The sequence below is a fragment of the Rhododendron vialii genome, chromosome 9a (genome assembly GCF_030253575.1).
Source record: "Rhododendron vialii isolate Sample 1 chromosome 9a, ASM3025357v1".
NCBI classification, from domain to species: Eukaryota; Viridiplantae; Streptophyta; class Magnoliopsida; order Ericales; family Ericaceae; genus Rhododendron; species Rhododendron vialii.
Window position 1 is genome coordinate 511,467 of NC_080565.1, and position 20,283 is coordinate 531,749.

Below are 20,283 nucleotides of genomic sequence, written 5' to 3' on the forward strand. Positions count from 1 at the left end.
CATCGCAAGTGGCCGTGTCTCAATGTATGTCTGCCCAAGTAAATTTGAGATATGTAAGATCTGATAAAAGAAATTGAGATATGTTAAAAGTTTTTGAAACAAAGTTTGCATTTACAGATAATTAGAGTGAGAAAAATCATTGGTTTTTAAAGAGGGTGCATTCTCTCATAAATGATTTTCCACAATGAGAGAGTGCATTCACAACTCTCATTCTTTTATAAAGTACACATGCATTGAATCTGAATCTGTGTATGAAAATCTATTACACAAACTTTTTTTCCCGTAATATTAATACAATAATATTGTGTACACATTCATTGTCTACAAATCGAATCACCGATTGCTTTGCAATCATCGTGCACGTGCATCCACAACATCTGACGAATGCAAAATGCATCCGTTATTGTATCCGTGGTATGTGTATGTGTCTGTAACATTTTTTGATACCAAAACCCATGGGATTCATACTCTCATGAGTATGCATGAAGCATGATGCACGTAGAGAATGGGCCCAACACCTCCCCTTTAGTACGTCACAAATTAACATCCTCCCCGTCATAATCGCAAACCAGTATAAATACGAGAAACCGGGCACACCCTCAAACTGAGAAATCCTCTCCATTTGGTCTCCTCCGCCCTCCATCCCCGTAGAGCGAGAGCACCCTCCCCCCCCTCTCTCTCTCTCTCTCCTCTTCCCACTCAGAAGGACACCATTTTCTATCTCCCCAACCCTAGATCCCTCTTTCAGAAAATCAAACAACAAGAAGTATATAATCTAAATCTCTAAAACAAAACGAACATCATGGCCCAAGACTCGTCCAATTCACTCTCGGAAACCCTAGATTCTTCTCTCTCCCTTGCCGACGACGCGATCGCCGATCACCACCACCAATCTTCGCCGTCGTCATCGACCGCGTCGTCATTATCAGATCCGTCTCTCTCTAGAAACTCGTCCTTCAGTCGACTCAACGCCAAGGCACCCGAGTTCGTACCCCGCAGCAGCAGCAGCTCGTCCTTATCATCGCTGTCCATGCCGCAGCAGCAACCTTCGACCCACGGATTGATCCACGTGTACCCCGGCCCCACTCCTGCCTTCCATGTTCCCATTCACGGCGCCGGCGGCGGCCACGTGCCACATCATCACCCGCATCACGTTCCGGTTCAGTATCATCATAATCATAATCGTCCGGTTCAGGTTTCTGTTGCCGTTCAAGCTCAACAACCTGTTGCCGTTGTTGTTGAGCCGGATCATGTGCCTCCGTTGAGGAACGGTCTGTCCGAGGAAGCTACTCTGAAGATTCTCAATCAGGCAAGCTTATTATTATGAATTTTATTATTATGATGAATGATTCAGGTTGTGGCTTTGCAATTTATTATTTGATCCTCGTTTTTTTGCGTTTCAGTTAAGCTAATTGAATAAACTTTCAAGGATTCTTTTAAATGATTAGTGTCAATGTGTGCATTTAGGGATATAGTTTTGTATCTTTTGATCGGATACCGTTTGTGGGTGGGGAAATTTTAATCAACAATTATGAGCAACGAGACAAAATCAATTTAGGTATAAATGGCAACGCTAGAAAATTCACTAGACACGTGACAACCTCCGACTAGGCAATGGAAAGATCTATTAGCCAACAGAATGTTTACTGCTGGCAAATGGCCCACCATGGGCATTCGGGGCGAAGAGTGTCTGAGTGGAGTATTGCTCGGCTCGAAGTGTGTCGGAGGAAAGTTGTTGGGATGAGGAGTATTTGAAGAAGTAAGCACTGGACAATGGGTGGAATAATAGTATGCACGAAAAGTGTTTGATTAGCGGGGCAAACGGAAGAGTCATTGGATGAAGGGATGCTTACCTTCTCGGCCGGAATAATAGTATGCACCAAATGGTAGGACTTGCGCCTCTGAAATGATCACTATGGGTATCATCAGCCAATCAAGAGGAAGGCTTTGTGACACGCCGCTACTTGATTATGGCCAAAGCTCTATGCAAACATCTCCAAAAAGATAGTAAGGATGATCCACAATCATGGTCAGGCGATGGTAACATAACTTTGGATAAGGCCCTTTTTAGTCGATAAATAGCAGCGTCATGCAAATGGAAAAAGGATGGAAACTCCATGAACTAAAATTCTCTCTCTCTCTCTCTCTCTCTCTCTCTCTCTCTCTCTCTCTTTTTGATAAGTAAATAATTATATAGATGAAGGCATTAAGGGAATGCCGCCCGTATACAAAAAGGCCACGAGACTAAATTCTCCCTCTCTCTCTCTCTCTCTCTCTCTCTCTCTCTCTCTCTCTCTCTCTCTCTCTCTCTCTCATATTGAATGCACTTTGCCTTTGCTCCATCACTTTCCTTCATTGAGTTCGATCAACCAAGATCTCTTGCTCCGCTACTTGTTTAACCATCGGAGGGCACTCAACCGAACCCCATTGGCCGGTTTGCCTCTGCCTCCTTGCTTTTGCAGGCACGAGGTTACTAAATAGCTCTAGTCGGGTGGCGACCCACCGCCAAGCGCCTAGCCCGCTGCCCGCCTAGGCACCACCAAGCAATTTGGTGTTTTTTTAAAAATATTTTTTTAATATGATGTTACAATCACTTCTCCCTTCTCTTCCAAACATCTAATAGCAAGAGTGAAGAAAGAAGAAAAACATTTTACAAGTCTCAGGAAAAAAAATTAGAGGTCACAACGGCACAACCTACCATTCGTAACAAATAAGGACACACTGGGTAAGAGAGAGATAAAAGAGTCAGAGACGAGATACGAGAGAGAGAGAGAGAGCGGGGGGGGGGGGGGGGGGGGGGGGGGGGGGGGGACATACCGGCAAGTCGGTGACTTGATCGGCGACGATGACGAGAGGAGATTGGATTCGGTTTCTCCTTTAACGATCGGTGCATCTGGAGTTTCTACTCTAATGGGTTAGGGCATAGTGGATTGTTTATACTTTTGTTTATTACACTAAGCCCCTTTTATTATTTTACTACAACACTTAGACCCTGCCGCCTAGTCTCCCTGGCTGCCGATTGAACCGCCGAGGGGTATAATCATGGCGGAAGGCCGGCGCGGGCCGCCATTTTGAACACGGATTGTGTGGAACTGATTCAATGTGGTTGGTGTTGTGGGCAAGCTCACCTAATTTATTTCATCATAAATTACTCTCTCTCTCTTCTTTCTTTCTTTCTTTCTTTTACTTTTTTCTTTTTTTTTTTTGGGGGGGGGGGGGGGGGGTTGCCTAATTGTGTATGTGCAACTGTGAATTTCTTATTTTGCAGGGGAGTAAAAAACTTGCTATGTTTGTAACCTATTTTTCTGTGCATGTGTATTTGTACTTTCTACAAATGTCAATTCCTCCCCTTCAGTTGTATACGGCAGTTTTATATCTTCTTCTCAGCAGTTGACTTCTCTTCCTGATCCTGTTTCTTAACTTTGGTCTTACTCTTGGGATTGCTAACGCATTGCAGGTGGAGTATTATTTTAGTGATCTAAATTTGGCTACTACCGACCATCTAATGAAGTTCATCAACAAAGATATTGAAGGATATGGTAAGACTTCTCAGTTTCTAATAAAATTAAGGTTTGGTCAGATTGGTACTAGTTTAATTCTTTCACGGTTGTCAGCCTTCTCTAATAGTATGATTTTTCTTGTGAGACTATAAATTTCATTTTCTGCTGTATCCTGCTCTTCCTCATGTCTTTAGGAGGTGCTATTCCTTGAATCAGCTGAGCTTTTGAGAACCATTAGGAGTTTTTTGAGTCAGTGGTTACCAATTCTACAGATCTAGTATGGATTAGTTCTAGAGAGTGGTGGATTTAAAGAAGGTATCGAGTTTGGAGCTTATTTGCAGGATCCTTCTGTTGGGAAGATGAATCTGCCCTAGAATCTCCTCCGACGTCCAAAAACAGAACCTTCTAGGAACTTCACTCCCACCGAGAAAGGAGTGATTTCCCAACTAGGATAGAACCTCTCAAGGTGTATGAAAAAAGAAATAAGGGAGGAGATACCAAATGGGAGAAAATACGAAAGGAATGGTAAGGTAGTAGAGAACATTTACTTCATTTCAACAAGAAACTGGGACAACTTTTTCTCAAATTTACTCAAGTGTTTAGTATAAATAGAAGATTTATGTATATTTGGAGAAGAAAGCGTTTGCAATTGACTCCAATACTTAATTGTGGGGATTGCCTAAACAGGAGCTTTTATGATTGGTAATTGATCAATTGGAGCTTTTATGATAGAAGCTTCTCATTTAAGACCAAATTAATTAGTTTATGTTCCTTTGAAATATTCCTAGACACTACACTACACTACACACCCAAATGAGGAGCTTCTATCTCCTCCTGTTCCGCCCCACTTCCGCTTCATGCAACTTAAATCAAGGCAAGTTAGATTGAGGTTCTGGTTGTCCACCCAGAAGCAAAATCGACTGAACAAAGTGCGACAAAAGTAGGGAAAAGTTGGAAGTCTCACCACATTAAAAGAAAATGAAGATGGAGGTTATGCATTGTTAAGAAAAAAAAGGAATTGTCAGTTTCCAGTTTATTTATGCTGTGGTTTTGATAATAATTTTTCTGATCCCAAAAAGTCTTAACTAGTTGTTGATAAATTATCATATTCAGATATCTTTTTTCTGTTTTTTGAAGAATGAACTGTTCCATATTTGTTTCACCTTTCTTCTTGTTTTTCTGTTGTGTAGTGCCAATAAATGTTGTTGCGTCTTTCAAGAAGATTAAAGCTGCTATAAATAGTAATTCTCAGCTTGCTAGTATTCTGCGGAACTCGAATAAGCTTGTGAGTTCTTTACTTTTTCTAAGCAGAAGTTTCTTTCTTTATACTTTCTTTTCTGTTTATTGTCGTCTTTGTTTATTTTTATTTGCCTTTGGGAAAATACATTCTGCAGGTGGTTAGTGAAGATGGAAAAAAAGTTAAACGCCACCGTCCCTTGACTGGTTCAGAAATGGAAGAGTTGCAAGTAGGTTTCAGACACTGTTCGATTTTACTCTTAGGCTCTGTTTGTTACGATGTAAAACGTTTTCCAGTACAATATTTTACTCTTTGCTCATTTTCTGTCGTTTGTTGGGCAAAAACAATGTAAAATATTTTCCAAAGTAAAACGTTTTACCCTATATGACTGAATGTTTTCCTTTCAAATTACCCGTAAGTCATTTACGCCAGCCTTCTCTCTCACTTTCTTCACCCCTACACTCCTGGAATTAAACTCAGGAGAGGTTATTAACCTTGAATGAAGTGTATAGGCGGAGATCATTGGATATCTTCCCCTTCCTCCCTTATCCTATTTCTCATGTTATGTATTGTTATGGTAAATTTTTTGGTGTACTAAACACTGAAAAATACTTTACACAAAAATTATTTGTTCCAAAATCATTTTACAAAAAATATATTTTACATTGTAAAATATTTTATGTCGAAACAAACGGAGCCTTACTCTACATGTGTATGTGATATAAATTCTGTTGGAGCTTATCCCTAGTTGCTGTAATAGTGTCTCCTAAGCTAGTATACGATCCTTGTACTCATTGCTAATTGGTTTTGAGCTCAACACTTTAACATGGTGCCACAGCTAGGTTTCAAGAGGTTTGGAGAAGTCCATTTGTCAATTTCAGTAATTCTTCATGTTTACGGACGTGTCATCTATTTCTTTGGTCCATCTCTCCACATTTGAAATGGGGTAGCAGGTACCGTCTCTCCACATTTGAAATGGGGTCGCACGTGCTAGTCCAGCTTCCGTATAGGAGTATCTCCTACGTTTATTATATGATCCTTGTGTGCGCTACACTCTGTTGCCCTGCGTTTGACCAACTTGTTCGTGGTTTGTGTTATTTATCTTACTCCTTGGTTGTGCCCTTCAAATTAGCCTTACGACTTATAACATTCATTACAATGTCTTGTGGGAGCTTTTCGGTCACATAGTGTCTAGGTCTACCAATATGTCGTGCTGTGTATTGTATTCCCTTTCATTCTCATTTTCCAATTGAACACGTTCCATTTCTTTTGATGGAGTTCTTGCCTACTGAGAAAATTTAAAATTGTTTTGCTACGTCAAGTGTCAGATATTTCTTTAGGGTGTGTGAAATACGTTTGTATCTCATCTTTTGACCCTAACTTTGTGTGCTTGTCTTGATTTGTAAGTCTCGCATAGTTGTTGCTGAAAATTTACCCGAGGACCATTGCCACCAGAACCTCATGAAGATTTTCTCTGCTGTGGGAAGGTACTGATTTTATCTGTCCCAAATTTTCTGACTACATATTTTTGGGAATATGTTCATGAGTAAGTCTCATAGTTTGTTCATCGACGGTTCTTTGCCAGTGTGAAGACAATACGTACCTGTCCGCCTCAAACCTCCAATGGTGGGGCATCTTCAGCTGGTAGATCAGGAAAAGCAGATGGCATGCTATTCAGTAATAAGGTATAGAATTCTGTGGCAAATAGTTATTCGCAGCTTTACCGTGTGCATTTTGTTTCCGTGCCTCCTCGCACTTGTTGGTGACTGGTATCTGGTTGCGGATCCATTTGACAGGCTGAAAGTTTTGTCCCTGAGTCCTTTTTTGTTCATATGTATCTTCTATTCTGTTTTCTATTTGTGTACTTCTCTTCCCCCCCCCCCCCCCCCGCATCGTTGGTACAATTATTCTCTCTTCAGGCCGCATCTCTAATATTTGAACTCTAATTCTTACTTGTAGTTGCATGCATTTGTGGAATATGAATCAGTTGAACTGGCTGAGAAAGCGGTATGTACTGTTATTTGCTAGGGTTTGAAGTCCTTTTCTTTCTTATTTCATTTTTATGTTTCTGTTGTTTGCGCAGCAGAGGAAAATAAGATGTATTGTCTCTTGTACAGGTTGCAGACCTGAACGACGAGGCTAACTGGAGGAGTGGACTGAGAGTCCGTTTGCTGCTTAGACGCACAGTATGCCAATGAAGCTTTTTTCTCTTAAATTATTTTGCATGCGTTCCTGATTGATGTGTGACGTGGTTGGATGAACCTCCGGCTCGTCATTTATCGCTAATCCTATGTTGGTCTAAATGCTTAAGTCTTTCTGTGTTAAACCATGAAATGAAAAGTGAGGAATCACATATTGAATGAAGATGTAGGTGTAAATTCTCTTTTTCTTCCGTTTTAAGATGATGTAATTGCTTGACCGTAGAAAGCAGTTCAACAAAATATTGTGTAATGTTTTGCTTGCAACCTGGTTAGTAAAACTTTGGAACCTTGTTATTTAATGATTCCCATGGTTTAAACTGTGATTTCCAAGTTTCTTGAACTTTTTCCATATGGATTTAGCTTAAAACTCTATTCCTCCGTGCACCCTTCCTCTTTCCTTGTTTTTTGCACTCTTCACATGCACTGAAAATTGAGGTGTTATTTGCTCTACATATGCAGTGATGTTGTTTCACTAGAGTGACTTTTTCGTGCTTATTTCTGCGAGTTACTTTTCTGAGCTGTTATGCATGTGGATTGATTGATGTATGAATGTGTCCTACTTATAGTCAAAATCTGCTCGAGGGAAGAGGATTGATCACGAAGGAAATGCAAACCTCGAGGAAGATGACACATCTACATCTGAGCAGCTGCAGCCAAATGACAAACACCTTGAAGATCCTGCTGAACAACTTGATTCCCAATCACATGAGCATGCAGTAAGTTTCCTGGCAGTTTTCGGCAAAATAAAGATGCCTTTTCCAACTTTCGGTTCTCAGAAAACACATGGGTATGAAGTAAATTATTTTAGTTCTGTCTGCTTTGAAAAGAAACACTGCTATCTGGGGTCAGAAATGAACTTTATGCACAACAAAAGCGATTGATATGTGGGTAAGTAGGTAACTTCATGATTAAAAACCTTTCAGTAGCAGAGCAAAAAAACTAGGAAAAAGAGAGTAAAGCAAAGTCATACAGTTTCAAAAAAAAAGAGATTTTACGTGTCTTATATTGTAACTTTGCTCGGACAGGGAGATGAGAATTTACATGAAAAGGAGGGGGGCCAGAAGAAGGGGCGCAGTCGTGGCCGAGGCAAAGGACGTGGACGTGCCCAGTATCATCATCATAATAACCGTGGAAGTCATATAGGAACTCCACCCTCTAGTAATTTGGTCAATAATCATACTGAGCAGCCAAGCATACCCAAGCAACCTCCAGGGCCTCGCATGCCAGATGGGACTAGAGGTTTTTCTATGGGCCGGGGTAAGCCTATCACTGTCAACATCGCATCGTAATTGACTGTCATATATCTACACAAGTGGTGAGCAAATAACATTTTATCACGAGGGTCATGTTTATGTCGGGGGGTGTGGCAAATGTGTCTCTGTTTTGTGCTGAGTTGGTGGCAGGGTTTTATAAGGAGCTGTCTATCAATTTGTAATTGGTATAAAAGGTTGACCTAGCAGTAAGTTTTGACTACTTTCTACTACTACTACCGAGTGTTTTTAAATATGTATCCTAAGTAAGGAGCTTGGAGAAACAACTGTGGATTTTGTTCTGCTAGTTGCCTCTTGTCTTTTTTGGTGTTTTGCTACTAATGTAAGAAGCCAATACAAAAACCTTTGGGGGATGCTTTATATTAAATGAATTTGAGAATGTATACATTTCAAATTCGCAATATAAACTGCTCTTTCATCCTTGCAATTGCCGCGTGATTTGCATTGCACCATTTGTCACAGTTTGTGTACATTTTACCCATTATGCTAGATTTTAGCATTAGCATGATCGAAGGAGCTGCCGCATAGATTTGAGCATTTCCAACTGGTGTTTATTTTTTATCTCCAATGTGGAGCAAATTTTTTTTTTTGAAAAGTGTTCAATATGAAAACATTCAATAGAAAACTAATACTCCGTACATGAAAATTTAGATTTGAGATGAAAGTTGGTGAATTTTGTAGTTGAAGTTGGGGGAGTTTTGGAGAGAAATAGAGGTGTATGGTTAAAGTTGGTATGACTCTAAAATTGCTTTTCAAGTATTAGGACTTTGAGTTTTGAGTTTTCAAATAAGTTTTGTGCAAATAATCGTGAGACCGTGACAGCCTTCTCTTCGTCTTTTTACTTTATTTTAAAGAATTTAAAATTTTGTTCATTTCGCAAAGCTAAAGAACTTTATACTCAAATTTCACGTCCAATTGAAGAGTGATTGATACCAACATATAGCGATTAAAGAGCACAAAGTAGTGGTACCAACCTATGTCATGTCCACCTCCTCATCAAAATGAGTACAGTATTCTACAAAACAACGTTATGAATAAAATTTATTATAGACTTTTTGGTGGTATCTCTAAATCGGCGATTCCTTATTGTGAAGATTTCGCAACTTGACAGCGATCAATTTTTTCTAATATGACAAGGACTTGAAATATCTCCTTAGAAAGTGCCCTATATGCATCCCAAGGTAACTTCTCCAATGTTTCGACGATACAAATCTTAAATGTCACCGCAAACGATTGAAATCTTCACATATTTTAAGGAGATTTTTAGGAGCAAAACAAGCTAATCGAGATCTCTAAATGACCCTTGCTTTGAGCTCAATAAAGTGATTCAAACGTTAAACTCGATTGGATCTTGATAGCTTCATGATAAAAGTACATTTATCTTGAAAGTGCACTTTCAAAACAAAGTTACCATCCATTGTTTCAAGAGAAGTGGAAAATTGCTCACTAATACTTAACGTTTATCCGGACATGCATTTAACTTGAGTTCTTTGTGGAGATTTTGAGCTCTACAAGGTTATGAGCCCAATCACACTTTCGAGCTCGAGACAAAGCTTTTTAGAGAGTTCCAAGGAGCAACCATCCCAAGTTGATGTGCTTCTTTGCAATTTAGGGTTGCAGCTGAGTATAGCTGAGCCCAATAAAGTGATTTGAACGTTAACTACTTAAAGCTCGACCTGTAAAATAACTTAAGGAGAAAATTAACTTGATCGGATCTTGATACCTTCATGATCAAGGTATATTATATGGAAATATACTTTCAAAACCGTTACCATTTCATCATAAAATGTAAAATTGTTCAATGATTTACCAATATCAATATCAATTTAACTTAAGTTCCTTACAAAGATTCGAGCTCTATGGAGTTAATGAGCCGAATTACACTTTCGAGCCCGAGACAAGGCTTTTTGGAGAGCACTAAGGTACAAACCCCCAAGTTCATGTGCTTCTTTGCAAATAGTGCTGTGAATGAGCACAGTCGAGCTGAATTTTGTAGTGTTTAAGCTCAATTTTGTTTACTATTGAAGTGTTGAGTTCAATTCATTATTATAGAAAGTATAAACCTCTCCAAATGAGCCAAGCTTACAACTAACTTAAACTTAACTCGCTTATAAAATGAACTTAGAACTCATGCTCGACTGGTTTACAAAAGCCATAATGAGTGAAGCCTCGTTTGCAGCCCTTTGCTCAAAGTTTCAATTGTTTTTTAGTAACTTCTAATTAAAATTCCTGTGAAATGATTCGATCGAAAATCTTTTTTTATGGATAGCTTATGTTCTACTAACGTAAATAAGTACTTATTTTTTAAATTAAAAACAGAATTACTTATCTTATAAAACGAAAAATAAAAGCGGCGTAAAATTTCACATTCAAACGAAGTGATTGGGCACCAACAACCATTCAAAGTCTTTTAAAGCTTTTTTTAAATTTCCAAATTTTAAATTCAAAAATCTCTCTGGATTAGTCACTGATCCTGAAGTTATTGAATCTCAGGAATCAAAATCTCTACATTTCCGCCTCAAACCATACAAAACTTCCAAAGGCACATCCAAACTCGCCCTTTTCTTCTCTCTCTCTCTCTCTCAGCTTGAGAGAGACACGGCAAAACAAAACCAATGGCGGAATCCGTGCAACCAAACCCTAGTACTTCTCTCGTACCCACCGCAACGGCCGGCGACCCTCCACCCCCGGCGCCGCCGCCGCCAACTCGCGCCGGAGGTTTTTTATCGCGGCGACCGGGCATAAGAGTAACGACGGAGTTCGACAGCGACAGCGCCGTGTTCTTCCACAAGATATCGTGCAAGTTTCTCGACAGTCTAGCGAAGCTCAAGGTGTCGTTCCAGAACAACGACAAGGGCGAGGTTTTCGAGCCACAGTTGGCCCTAACCTCCAAGTACCTTTCTCTTCACTACGATCTTGAAGAACGTAACGCTCTCGTCAAGAGTTCGTTTGATGTCGGGCCTGGGTTGGAGTTCAGAGCTTCTCACGATGTCAAGGTTTCTCTCTCTACCTTAATTAAGTGTTTATGAACGCTTTGTTAATTCCATTAATTTAGACGGTTTTGATTACTTTTAGCTACTCTTTTTCGGTTCTTTTAACCACAGTCTACTGGGCAGTAGATAATGCACTCATAATCCCAAAAAAAAGTTGATGTTTTTGATAACTTGGTGTTGGGACTAGCTTGTGCGCACCCAAGCCTCCAATATCCCCAAGGTTTGGAGGGATGGTTTGGCATTCATGAGATGCGACTGATAGTTTTAATGTACTTTTGTCCCAAATATCAATATATATGTATATACACATTTCACGTATATTTGATACACTTTTTGCACTTCAACCATGTAATTAGCAAGAAGAAGATGCAATCGATTGCCCCTACCAAAATCTTCAACAGAGACCAAGTACGAACAATTTGTGCCTAGGACCAAAATTCTCTCCTCTAAACTTGTCTCTCTAACTCATTCGTGTTTATTTTTGTGTAGCTTAAACACCATGAAGTTGACATGCTTAAAACCGAATGAATCCACCAAGTTCATTGTATCATTGACACTGACAACATGTAAGTAGAGTTCAAGGGGGGTGCAATTGGGGTAAGCCTTGAGGAGCAATCTACAATAGAGGACCGCCCAGTTGAAGTTAGAGTATATACTTTTTGGTTGCCAAATTGAAATTGTTTAGGGTATGAGGAGTATCAAAGAACCTGCTTTGTCAACAATATCTTTCCAGGCACAAGCATCTTGATTTTTGGTGTAACGAACACGATAGGATTGACAGACTTGGGAGATGCAAAACTGATAGATGTTCATTGATGTAGGGGAGTTGGGAGGGAGGTGTTCAACGGGAAGAGGGTTAATGGAGATAAACTGATCAGATTCAGATAGGACATTTTCTCAATCCGTTCAAATTCAACACTCTTCCCGTTGAACACCTCCCTCCCAACTTGCCTACATCGATTAACTTCTCTCAATTTCACATCTCTCAAGGATGTCAATCCTATCGAGTTAGTACCGCAAAGAATCGAGATGCTTGCTTCTGGGAGATGGTGTTGACAAACTGTTCTTCGATCCTCCTCTTACTTACAAATAGTTCAGTTTGACGGCTGTTGTTTTGGTTGTGCTTTTCTACCTTGGCTTGGATTTAGCCCCAATTAGACTAATGGAGTCAAAATGGACTCCATTGGATAATCAAGGTTATAGGTTTTGTGACATCCTAAATTTCAATGAGAAAGTGTACGCTCGAACTTCAACTAGAAGTTGCTTTATTGTTGATTGCTCTTCAAATCTCAGCCCAATTGCGTCCCCCTTGGAACCTCTCTTGGGTGTTGGTGGCGTCAATGATGTAATGAACTTGGTGGAGTCACTCGGTAAACTACATTGTGAAACAAGTAATTATTCCTAAAGGTTCTAAGTGTGTCAATTTCATGGTGTTTAAGCTAAATGAAAATGGACACAAATGGGTTAGGATGACAAGCTTAGAGTATAAAATTTTGGTTTTGGGTGCAGATTGTTCGTACTTGATCTCTGTTAAAGATTTTGGTAGGGGCAATTGCAAAGGAATTTGCATCTTCTTCTTGGACATAGTAGATGATCTCGTTTGTTGATCACAATTAAGTCAACTTCCCCAACTCGAAGAAGCTCTTACTTCTTCCATTGTGACTTCAATCACTATTATTTCTCTTTGTAAAATTCACTCTTAAAGCACTCTCTATCGCCCTTGCATATTTGTCTTTTACTGTGATTCTTAACTATAATGTATTAGCTAGCTATTGAAGACCAGAAATCCCTTCTATTGTTCTAAAAGCGGGCGGCACACAATTTGGGCAACGGTAGGGCTGGTGGTATCTATCATGCTATTGTGTTCGGAAATGAGAAAAATCATTAGTTCGTAATCATAAGTTAGCACAAAAACTTTATTTGCGACATGATGATTCTTAAATTTCGTTAACGTTTACTCTAGAAAAATAGTTTGCATTCTCCGTGGAGCAGGAATTCCGGCCAAACAATGTATATTTGGTGTCTGGGTGTTGTGTGTGTGAGTGATCCCCGATCCTCAACCGTCAATCACTTTCTTTTCTCTCCAAGACATGTTCTAAAACCTAACACCATGCATGTAGATATATTAGTTTATAACTGCGAGTCTGCGATTCTTACTGTAATGTATTAGTTTGCTATTGAAATCTAAAAGTCCCTGCCATAACTCTAGAAAACGCATGCACAATTTGGGCATCAGTAGGTGTCTAGTGCTATCTACATACTATTGTGTTCCCATATTAGAAAACTCTAACATTTCGTCATCATATGCTTAGACAGAAAATGCTTCATTTCGGCATTGTGATTTCTTAAATGTCCTTATTGATGACTAGTTCATGGTTTTTTTTTTGCTCAGCACAACTCTAGTTCATGGTTGAAGTACTGTTTTATTTCCGCTTACAGTTTTCAGCTCGGCTGGTCTATCTCCTTAGTTGAACTTCAGTATAGTTAATCGCTTGGAGAGGTGCAAAGTTGGAAAGAGGCTGAAGCAAGTTTGGTTTTTAAGCCCTCTTTGTTTAATGTGAATCATTTGGAGAGAAAGAAATTCGAGATGCTTTGAAAGGGTCGAAAACCTTTGTTAAGAATCAAAAGTTTTTGGTGAATAGTTTGTATAGTTGGGACAAGTAAAAATGTGATCCTTCTCTTCACCAATTCTTAGATTGGTTTGAGCTTTTCTTTTCTCTTGGAAGTGTATAGGGCCTTTTTGTCTTGTGACCTTTTTGTATACGGGCGGCATTCAATGTCTTCTTTAATATATTTATTTACTTATAAAACAAAAGTATAGTTAACTTTCTCAACTCAGAAATGTCAGTGTTTGCGTTGATGTTAATTATTTGTTTTTTCTACCATTTGAGTCGAAGGATCAAATAGCATCAAATCACAAACCAAAATCTGTCCCCTGTGCATATTTGTTTGGATTTGTTGTATTTAGAATTGATTGAAAATTAAAAACTCCCTTCCAATTCTTAAAAAAATAGATGCAAATTTTGGGCTACAGTATGAATGGTGCTGTCTTATTATTGCATTCCCAGATGAGATAAACCTTCGTTTGAATGTCATTTAAGAAGTGAAAATCTATGGTGGTCAATGTTGTTTCTTCGAGCAGCTCTGGGCATCAAATTTGAGGGAAAACGAGTAAATTTGATGTGTTCAATAAGAAAAAGAGAAGAGCAACTATTTATTCAAAAGTTGGTGCATCTGGATATAAAAATATTGTTGATGTAGACATGTTGTACTTCGGGAACAAAAAAGAGGAAAGAGATTCGAGCCATGAGCAGAGTTGTGGTAGGTCACCCAGGATTTAATTATCGAGGCTTGTTTGACAACTCTACGAAACAGTTTATATGCATTCTTCTATGCTAAAAGCAGGGTCCTGACCATAATTCTCTTGTTTGATTATTGGATTAGTATTTTGTTTCTCAGTTGAAACTTGAAACTCTTCTTTTAAGCACATTGTTATTTCATGTGATGTCTCCTGGGCTGACACTGGCCCTTCTTTCACACTTTTTGTCTCCATTTCACACGGTGAGCCATTTGATTGTTATTTTCTTGAGTTAATGCTGTACATGTCTTAGGCACAACAAGGAGAGGTGACAATGGTGGCAGATCTTGCTGGTCCTGCCTATAAATTTGAACTGTCATCTGCTGTTCCATCTGTTGGCCTGGTGAGAATATTACTTTGCACGAGTCTGCAATTGTAACTGTTTGTCAAAATTGAGCCTGTTGTAGTGGAATTAATATTGTGGTTCTATATACATATTAGTTCATCTACCATGAGCTGATGAGCTGTGGAGCTTATCTCAAGTTGCACCTTTTTAACTGATGATTTTAGACCGGGCTTTGGTGGCTTTAATGCCCTGCATAACATGCTTTGCCTCTTTTGCTATATTTCTACAACGTCGTTGTACTGCACTTATTGTATTAGTCGCCTTTGGATGCTGCAGCCAAAAGCTACCTTTAAGTTCCCTATTGGTGAAGTTTCATTAGAGGAGAAAGAAGAGGAGGAAGTGAAGAAAATGTTGTCAATAAATGGGATTGTCAAGGGTCAACTCTTGAATGGGGTTTGTACCGCTCAATACCAGGATGAAAGCTTAAATCTAAGATACTTGTACAAGGTAATATTCTTTGATCGTTCTGTTCATCCAGTTCATTTTTTGAGTTTTCTTCTTCTGGTCATTGAGATTTCTTCTTTGGATGCATTTGTCCATGAAAGCTAGTTGGAGGCTGTTAATTTGTCTCCGTATTATGACCTTGAGTGATAGAGCTCTGCCAGCCTTTGACATGCTGGCAATGTTCTAAAAATCGCTCGGCGTTCGTCGCTCGGTCGACCACCTTCGAGCTTCGAGACCTATTAATCGCCGATTAATCGGCTTGTAGCAATTAGTCGGGTTTTTATTTATTTATATATAAATACTCCCCAATGACAACTCTCATAAAAAATTGAACATTCATCTATCAATCCAACAACATCAATTGTTTTTCAAATATGACATAGAAATCTCTCCTTTACAGAAAACTGTTAACATGATTATAACACCAACTGGTACTAGGTATGGGCCGTTCATTTATTAGTCACTTACCAATTATAATAACTTTATTTATATACACCAAACAATACTACACTTCGTGTTAAGATTTAATAAAAAATATTACTACACTTTGTTTCCAGAATCACTAACGTGTCAATATGGGTATGGGCTTTTAAAAAAAAAACACTAATGTTCGAGGTCGGTGGAGACGTGGAGTGAGAGGAGATCTCGAATTTGAGAGAGAGAGGCGATAGGCGGCTCGAAAATCTCGTGTTTTACACAGAGATATGACAGGTGACTCCGAGATCGATCAATTGATGACTGGGTGTTGAACAAGCCCTAAATACTGTGATTCAAAACCCTTAAACTGGTATGAGTATATAATAGTTACACCCCTTGATTTTCCAAAATTATAGATTTTACCCTTATTAATCGCCGATAGCCGACTAATCGCCCATTAACCGATTAATCGACTTATCGCCGCTAGACGCCGACTGACTAATCGCCGGTTAATCGCCGACTAACTCCGATTAACCTCCTGACCTACTAATTCAACCTTCGAGGCATTAATCTAATCGGTTAGGCCAAATTTCCTATTAATCGGCGATTAATCGGCGATTAAATCCTTCTTTTAGAACACTGCATGCTGGGGATACGGCAGAGTACATACAGGAGTCCAACACTCCAACTAGACACGCTAGTGACACAGGTGTGTCAAGTTAGACATCGATGAGGACACCCGAGGGTCAATTCATGAGTTTAGAGCCTTATTTTGGGAGTTAAATTATAATTTAAGAAGGTATAATGTAAACGTTGGAAATAACAAAATGCCAACTTGATAAAATAAAATAAAATAATCTATCCACTTTTTCAACTAAAGTAGTGAGAGGATTGCAGAATTGGCGGATCAGACAAGGATAGAGACAGGTAAAATGTAGAGTGTTCAAAATAAAAGACAGGTAAGATGTATTAGAAACATACTTGATTTTCCTCGCTGTATTCGTGTCCCACTTTACAGAATTGCCTGTATCCATGCATCTTAGGCCTCGTGTTATATCACTAGCCAATAGCCCTATATGCAGGGTGCATTACTTGCTGATGCCTGACCGCGTCTCTCATTCCTGTGTGTTTCTTTTTCATGGTAATGTACGGTGTTGAGAGTTCAATTGTTTTGCAGGATGAGCAAATGGCCTTCATTCCAAGCATTTCTCTACCTTCCAATGCATTATCAATGGCATTCAAGCGTCGGTTTGGCCCTTCTGACAAGCTGAGGTGGGGTCTCTCTCTCTCTCTCTCTCTCTCTCTCTCTCTCTCTCTCCCTAAGCTTAGTTCACTTATATGGGATATGGGCTATACAGAGTATTTTTTGTGATGGAGTTGAAGGATTGGCACTTCAATCACGCGAATCCTAAAATGTACAAGCCATTTCTTGCTATGGTGCTGGCAAGACAAAATGACTTGCTATTAGTGGCACAAGGCCCAAGCCACTTGGTTGGAGTTGCGACGACTATAAGATTCTTTGATTCATAAGCATAGAAATTAACAACCACACTTACAGCTTCTCTCTCCCTCTCCCTTTAATTTCGTTCATCCATTATCTTATATTGGTCCTCTTGTAGGCAAGTGCGAAGTATTTTGCAGAATTCTGTGATTGTAACATCTCTCTCTCTCTCTCTCTCACGATATGGTGGGACCTACGGTACGGTGGGTAAGGATAATGGGGGTTGGAATTCAAAGTACAAATCTATTGCAGGTTTACAATGTGGCCATTGCCCACCTGCCCCTTAACTGTCCATGGATAGTAGGTCTCATTTCTGGCTGGAGCGGGTCTGGAAAGGGGGTCCATTGCCCACCTGCCCCTTAACTGTCCATGGATAGTAGGATGCACGTCTTGCCTAATATGGGTGAAGTGGAGCTGTTACCTCTATTTTTTGTCGCCATATTCTTGTTTTGGTTCCATGTAAGTTATATGGAATGGGAATTTCTATCGTTAAAGGAAGCAAGGAGAAGTATCAATAGCAGTGTAAAGGAGGATGAGTGAAGTTACTGAAAGCCATTCGTGTTAATATTTATTTTGTCAAATGCTTTAAGTACTTTTTCTTTTCTGTTTTTCCAAGTCTGTTATATCTAGCTTGGTGTATGACCACAAAGATTTCTTATGCTATGATTATTTGTGGCCAGCTACTGGTACAATTTTGATTCAAACTATTGGAGTACTGTGTACAAGCACACGGTTGGCAATGACTACAAGTTCAAAGTGGGGTATGATTCAGAGGTGCGGCTTGGATGGGCATCACTTTGGGTATGTGTTTTTTTGCTTTCACTTAATTGCCTAGTAGAATTTTTTGAATGTTCCATGTCATTCATTCATTCATTCTTTCCATTTCTTCAATTTACTCTACCAATTTATGTCTAACTGCTCCTAGTGCATTTCCTTCTTTATCTACTTGTATTATACTCTTTCAGCAAAAAGACATTCTGTAGCTACCCCTTACATTATGGATGCCTATACAATCCTAGGAAAATGGGAGGATTTCCTATCCAATTCATTTGTAATATTTATTCATATCTGCTTAATTATTGGCGTCTATGTTTATTTTCACATCTTAAACAAATGAGGATGCCCATCAAGTAATAAGATCTCCAAATATCTTCCTTTCTAAGCTGAATTCCTATAATGCTTCTATGTTTCTTTTCTTTCTCATATTGAATCAGCTTTCTGTCTCTCTACCTCCTTCCCATTCAGCTTGTCAAAACTGTAGCTTGCCGTTTGCTCGCAGTCCAGTAGCGAACTTTACCAAATAACGTTGGCCCTATGTGTAAGAAGTCTTAAGGGAGGTAACTCTGCGAGTCAGGATCCGTCTGAAACATCACATAGAAGTCACTAATGGGTCTTAAGGGCTGGCGGAAGCAAGGTTCATGACCAACCAGTCCATCCCTCCCACCCTCTGTCTGTGTCCTCGGCTATGAAGCATGGACATTTCATTCAGTTGCCGTAGCAATGTCTGACGTGTCAAAAATAGCTGCCTCAGTCACACCCTGATACATGTCAAATATGCCATGTGGCGTATCTTTCTTTTTTGGACAAATGACGGACTTGGTGTCTGGACATGTGTTCTATGCACAGACGCATCTTGGACCCGAAAGGGACAGGCTTGCTTAATTGTATGGTCTTTAATTAATTGAGTTCTACTGAGTGCAATAGTTTGTTAATAAGGTTATTGATTTTGCAAACTGCTTTTTCTTTTTGCTGTATTTTAATGCTAGTGGGTTGTGTTTCTGTGTCCGTCTTTCTTAGGTCCTCAGGATTAAATTTTATCCGCATGCCCATTTTAAAGTTTCTGAGATGAGATGGGGGTTATGTATACTTTAGAGCGTGGCATGAATAGTTTAATTTCAAGTTAAAGGTCTACTGCATAATATTGGATACATCATTAAGTCCCTGGAGTAAATTCGTTATGTCTGAAGCTCTTATTCTCCTTGACTGTACTATATCACATGACCTAGTTTTCTGAAGGAGTTGTGATAAATCACTTTGCCGATTTCTGAAGCTTGCATTTTGTTTGAGTTGGAAACAAAAAAAGAAGTGGGGTAATTGCTCTGCAAAAAGCCCAAATTCACTGGAGGCAAATTGTCAATATATTTGGAGTACTTAGTTTCTTGAAATATCTTTTTTCAAGAAACCAGGAAACGTGGTTGACTTTGGTGATTGCTTGTTTTAGGTTGGGGATGAAGATGGGCAAGCAAAGACAGCTCCTATGAAAACAAAAATCCAGTTTATGCTCCAGGTGCCAAAAGATGATATTAAATCAGCAGCCTTGATGTTCCGTGTTAAAAAGAGATGGGATATTTGAGTCTGTTTCGGATTAAAGACGGCCCCCCCTTCTTCCCGAATCCGTCATTGGGACCTCACTGTTGTAACATAAGGAATTGGGCGAACACCATCCTAGCCGTAAGAACTGCACACAGTTCAAACTGTTCTATTGATGTTCTTACTGTTCCAATGATCATTTTCATTGATTGACCTGCTAAAGTGTAGTTAGTATTATTCTTCACTCTGTTTATTGGTAGTTGTCTGATTTTCCAACCATTCTTGCAATTGAGGTACGTTCTTGGGGAAAGGTAATAATTATCGCAGCTTGAAGCTTAGATGTGGGCTTCCATTTGGTCTTGGTTATCTCAAACTGTGGCAAGTGAGATTTTATCAACCTTGTGCACTCTTTCATACTCTTTGCGTTATTTCCTCGTAGGTCTAAGATAATTCTTGCGAGGGTGGCCAATAGTTAAATGTCGTACTAGCTCTTTTAACGGGGTGTCTGACTTTCGAGACGGACAGAATTTTTTTTTATCATATACCGGATCAACCAAAGAAAAGATTATTACGATCAGCCTATACTAGTACAGCTGACATATAGAGTTATAGATCGATGCGATCTATAAAAGATGATATTCGACAGATGCAAGATTTTAATGGTTGATGTGCGAATTATAAAAAATAAAATTTGAAACGTATAAA

The 20,283-nt window shown here is 39.3% G+C and overlaps 2 protein-coding genes across 2 annotated transcripts; both read left to right on the top strand.

Annotated features, from left to right (window-relative positions):
- The first annotated feature begins 570 nt into the window (after positions 1–570).
- On the top strand, positions 571–8,629 carry LOC131301810 (la-related protein 6B). Its single transcript, XM_058328254.1, has 10 exons — positions 571–1,309; positions 3,458–3,539; positions 4,691–4,785; positions 4,895–4,966; positions 6,145–6,224; positions 6,323–6,422; positions 6,697–6,744; positions 6,855–6,923; positions 7,505–7,654; positions 7,964–8,629. The coding sequence occupies exons 1-10, from the start codon at positions 803–805 to the stop codon at positions 8,225–8,227; spliced, it is 1,467 nt and encodes a 488-aa protein (XP_058184237.1). The 5' UTR covers positions 571–802; the 3' UTR covers positions 8,228–8,629.
- A 2,024-nt stretch (positions 8,630–10,653) lies between these two features.
- LOC131301811 (outer envelope pore protein 37, chloroplastic) lies at positions 10,654–19,822 on the top strand. Its single transcript, XM_058328255.1, has 6 exons — positions 10,654–11,205; positions 14,814–14,903; positions 15,183–15,353; positions 16,945–17,039; positions 17,949–18,069; positions 19,490–19,822. Exons 1-6 carry the CDS (start codon positions 10,825–10,827, stop codon positions 19,619–19,621), a joined length of 990 nt encoding a protein of 329 aa, XP_058184238.1. The 5' UTR covers positions 10,654–10,824; the 3' UTR covers positions 19,622–19,822.
- The last annotated feature ends 461 nt before the right edge of the window (positions 19,823–20,283 follow it).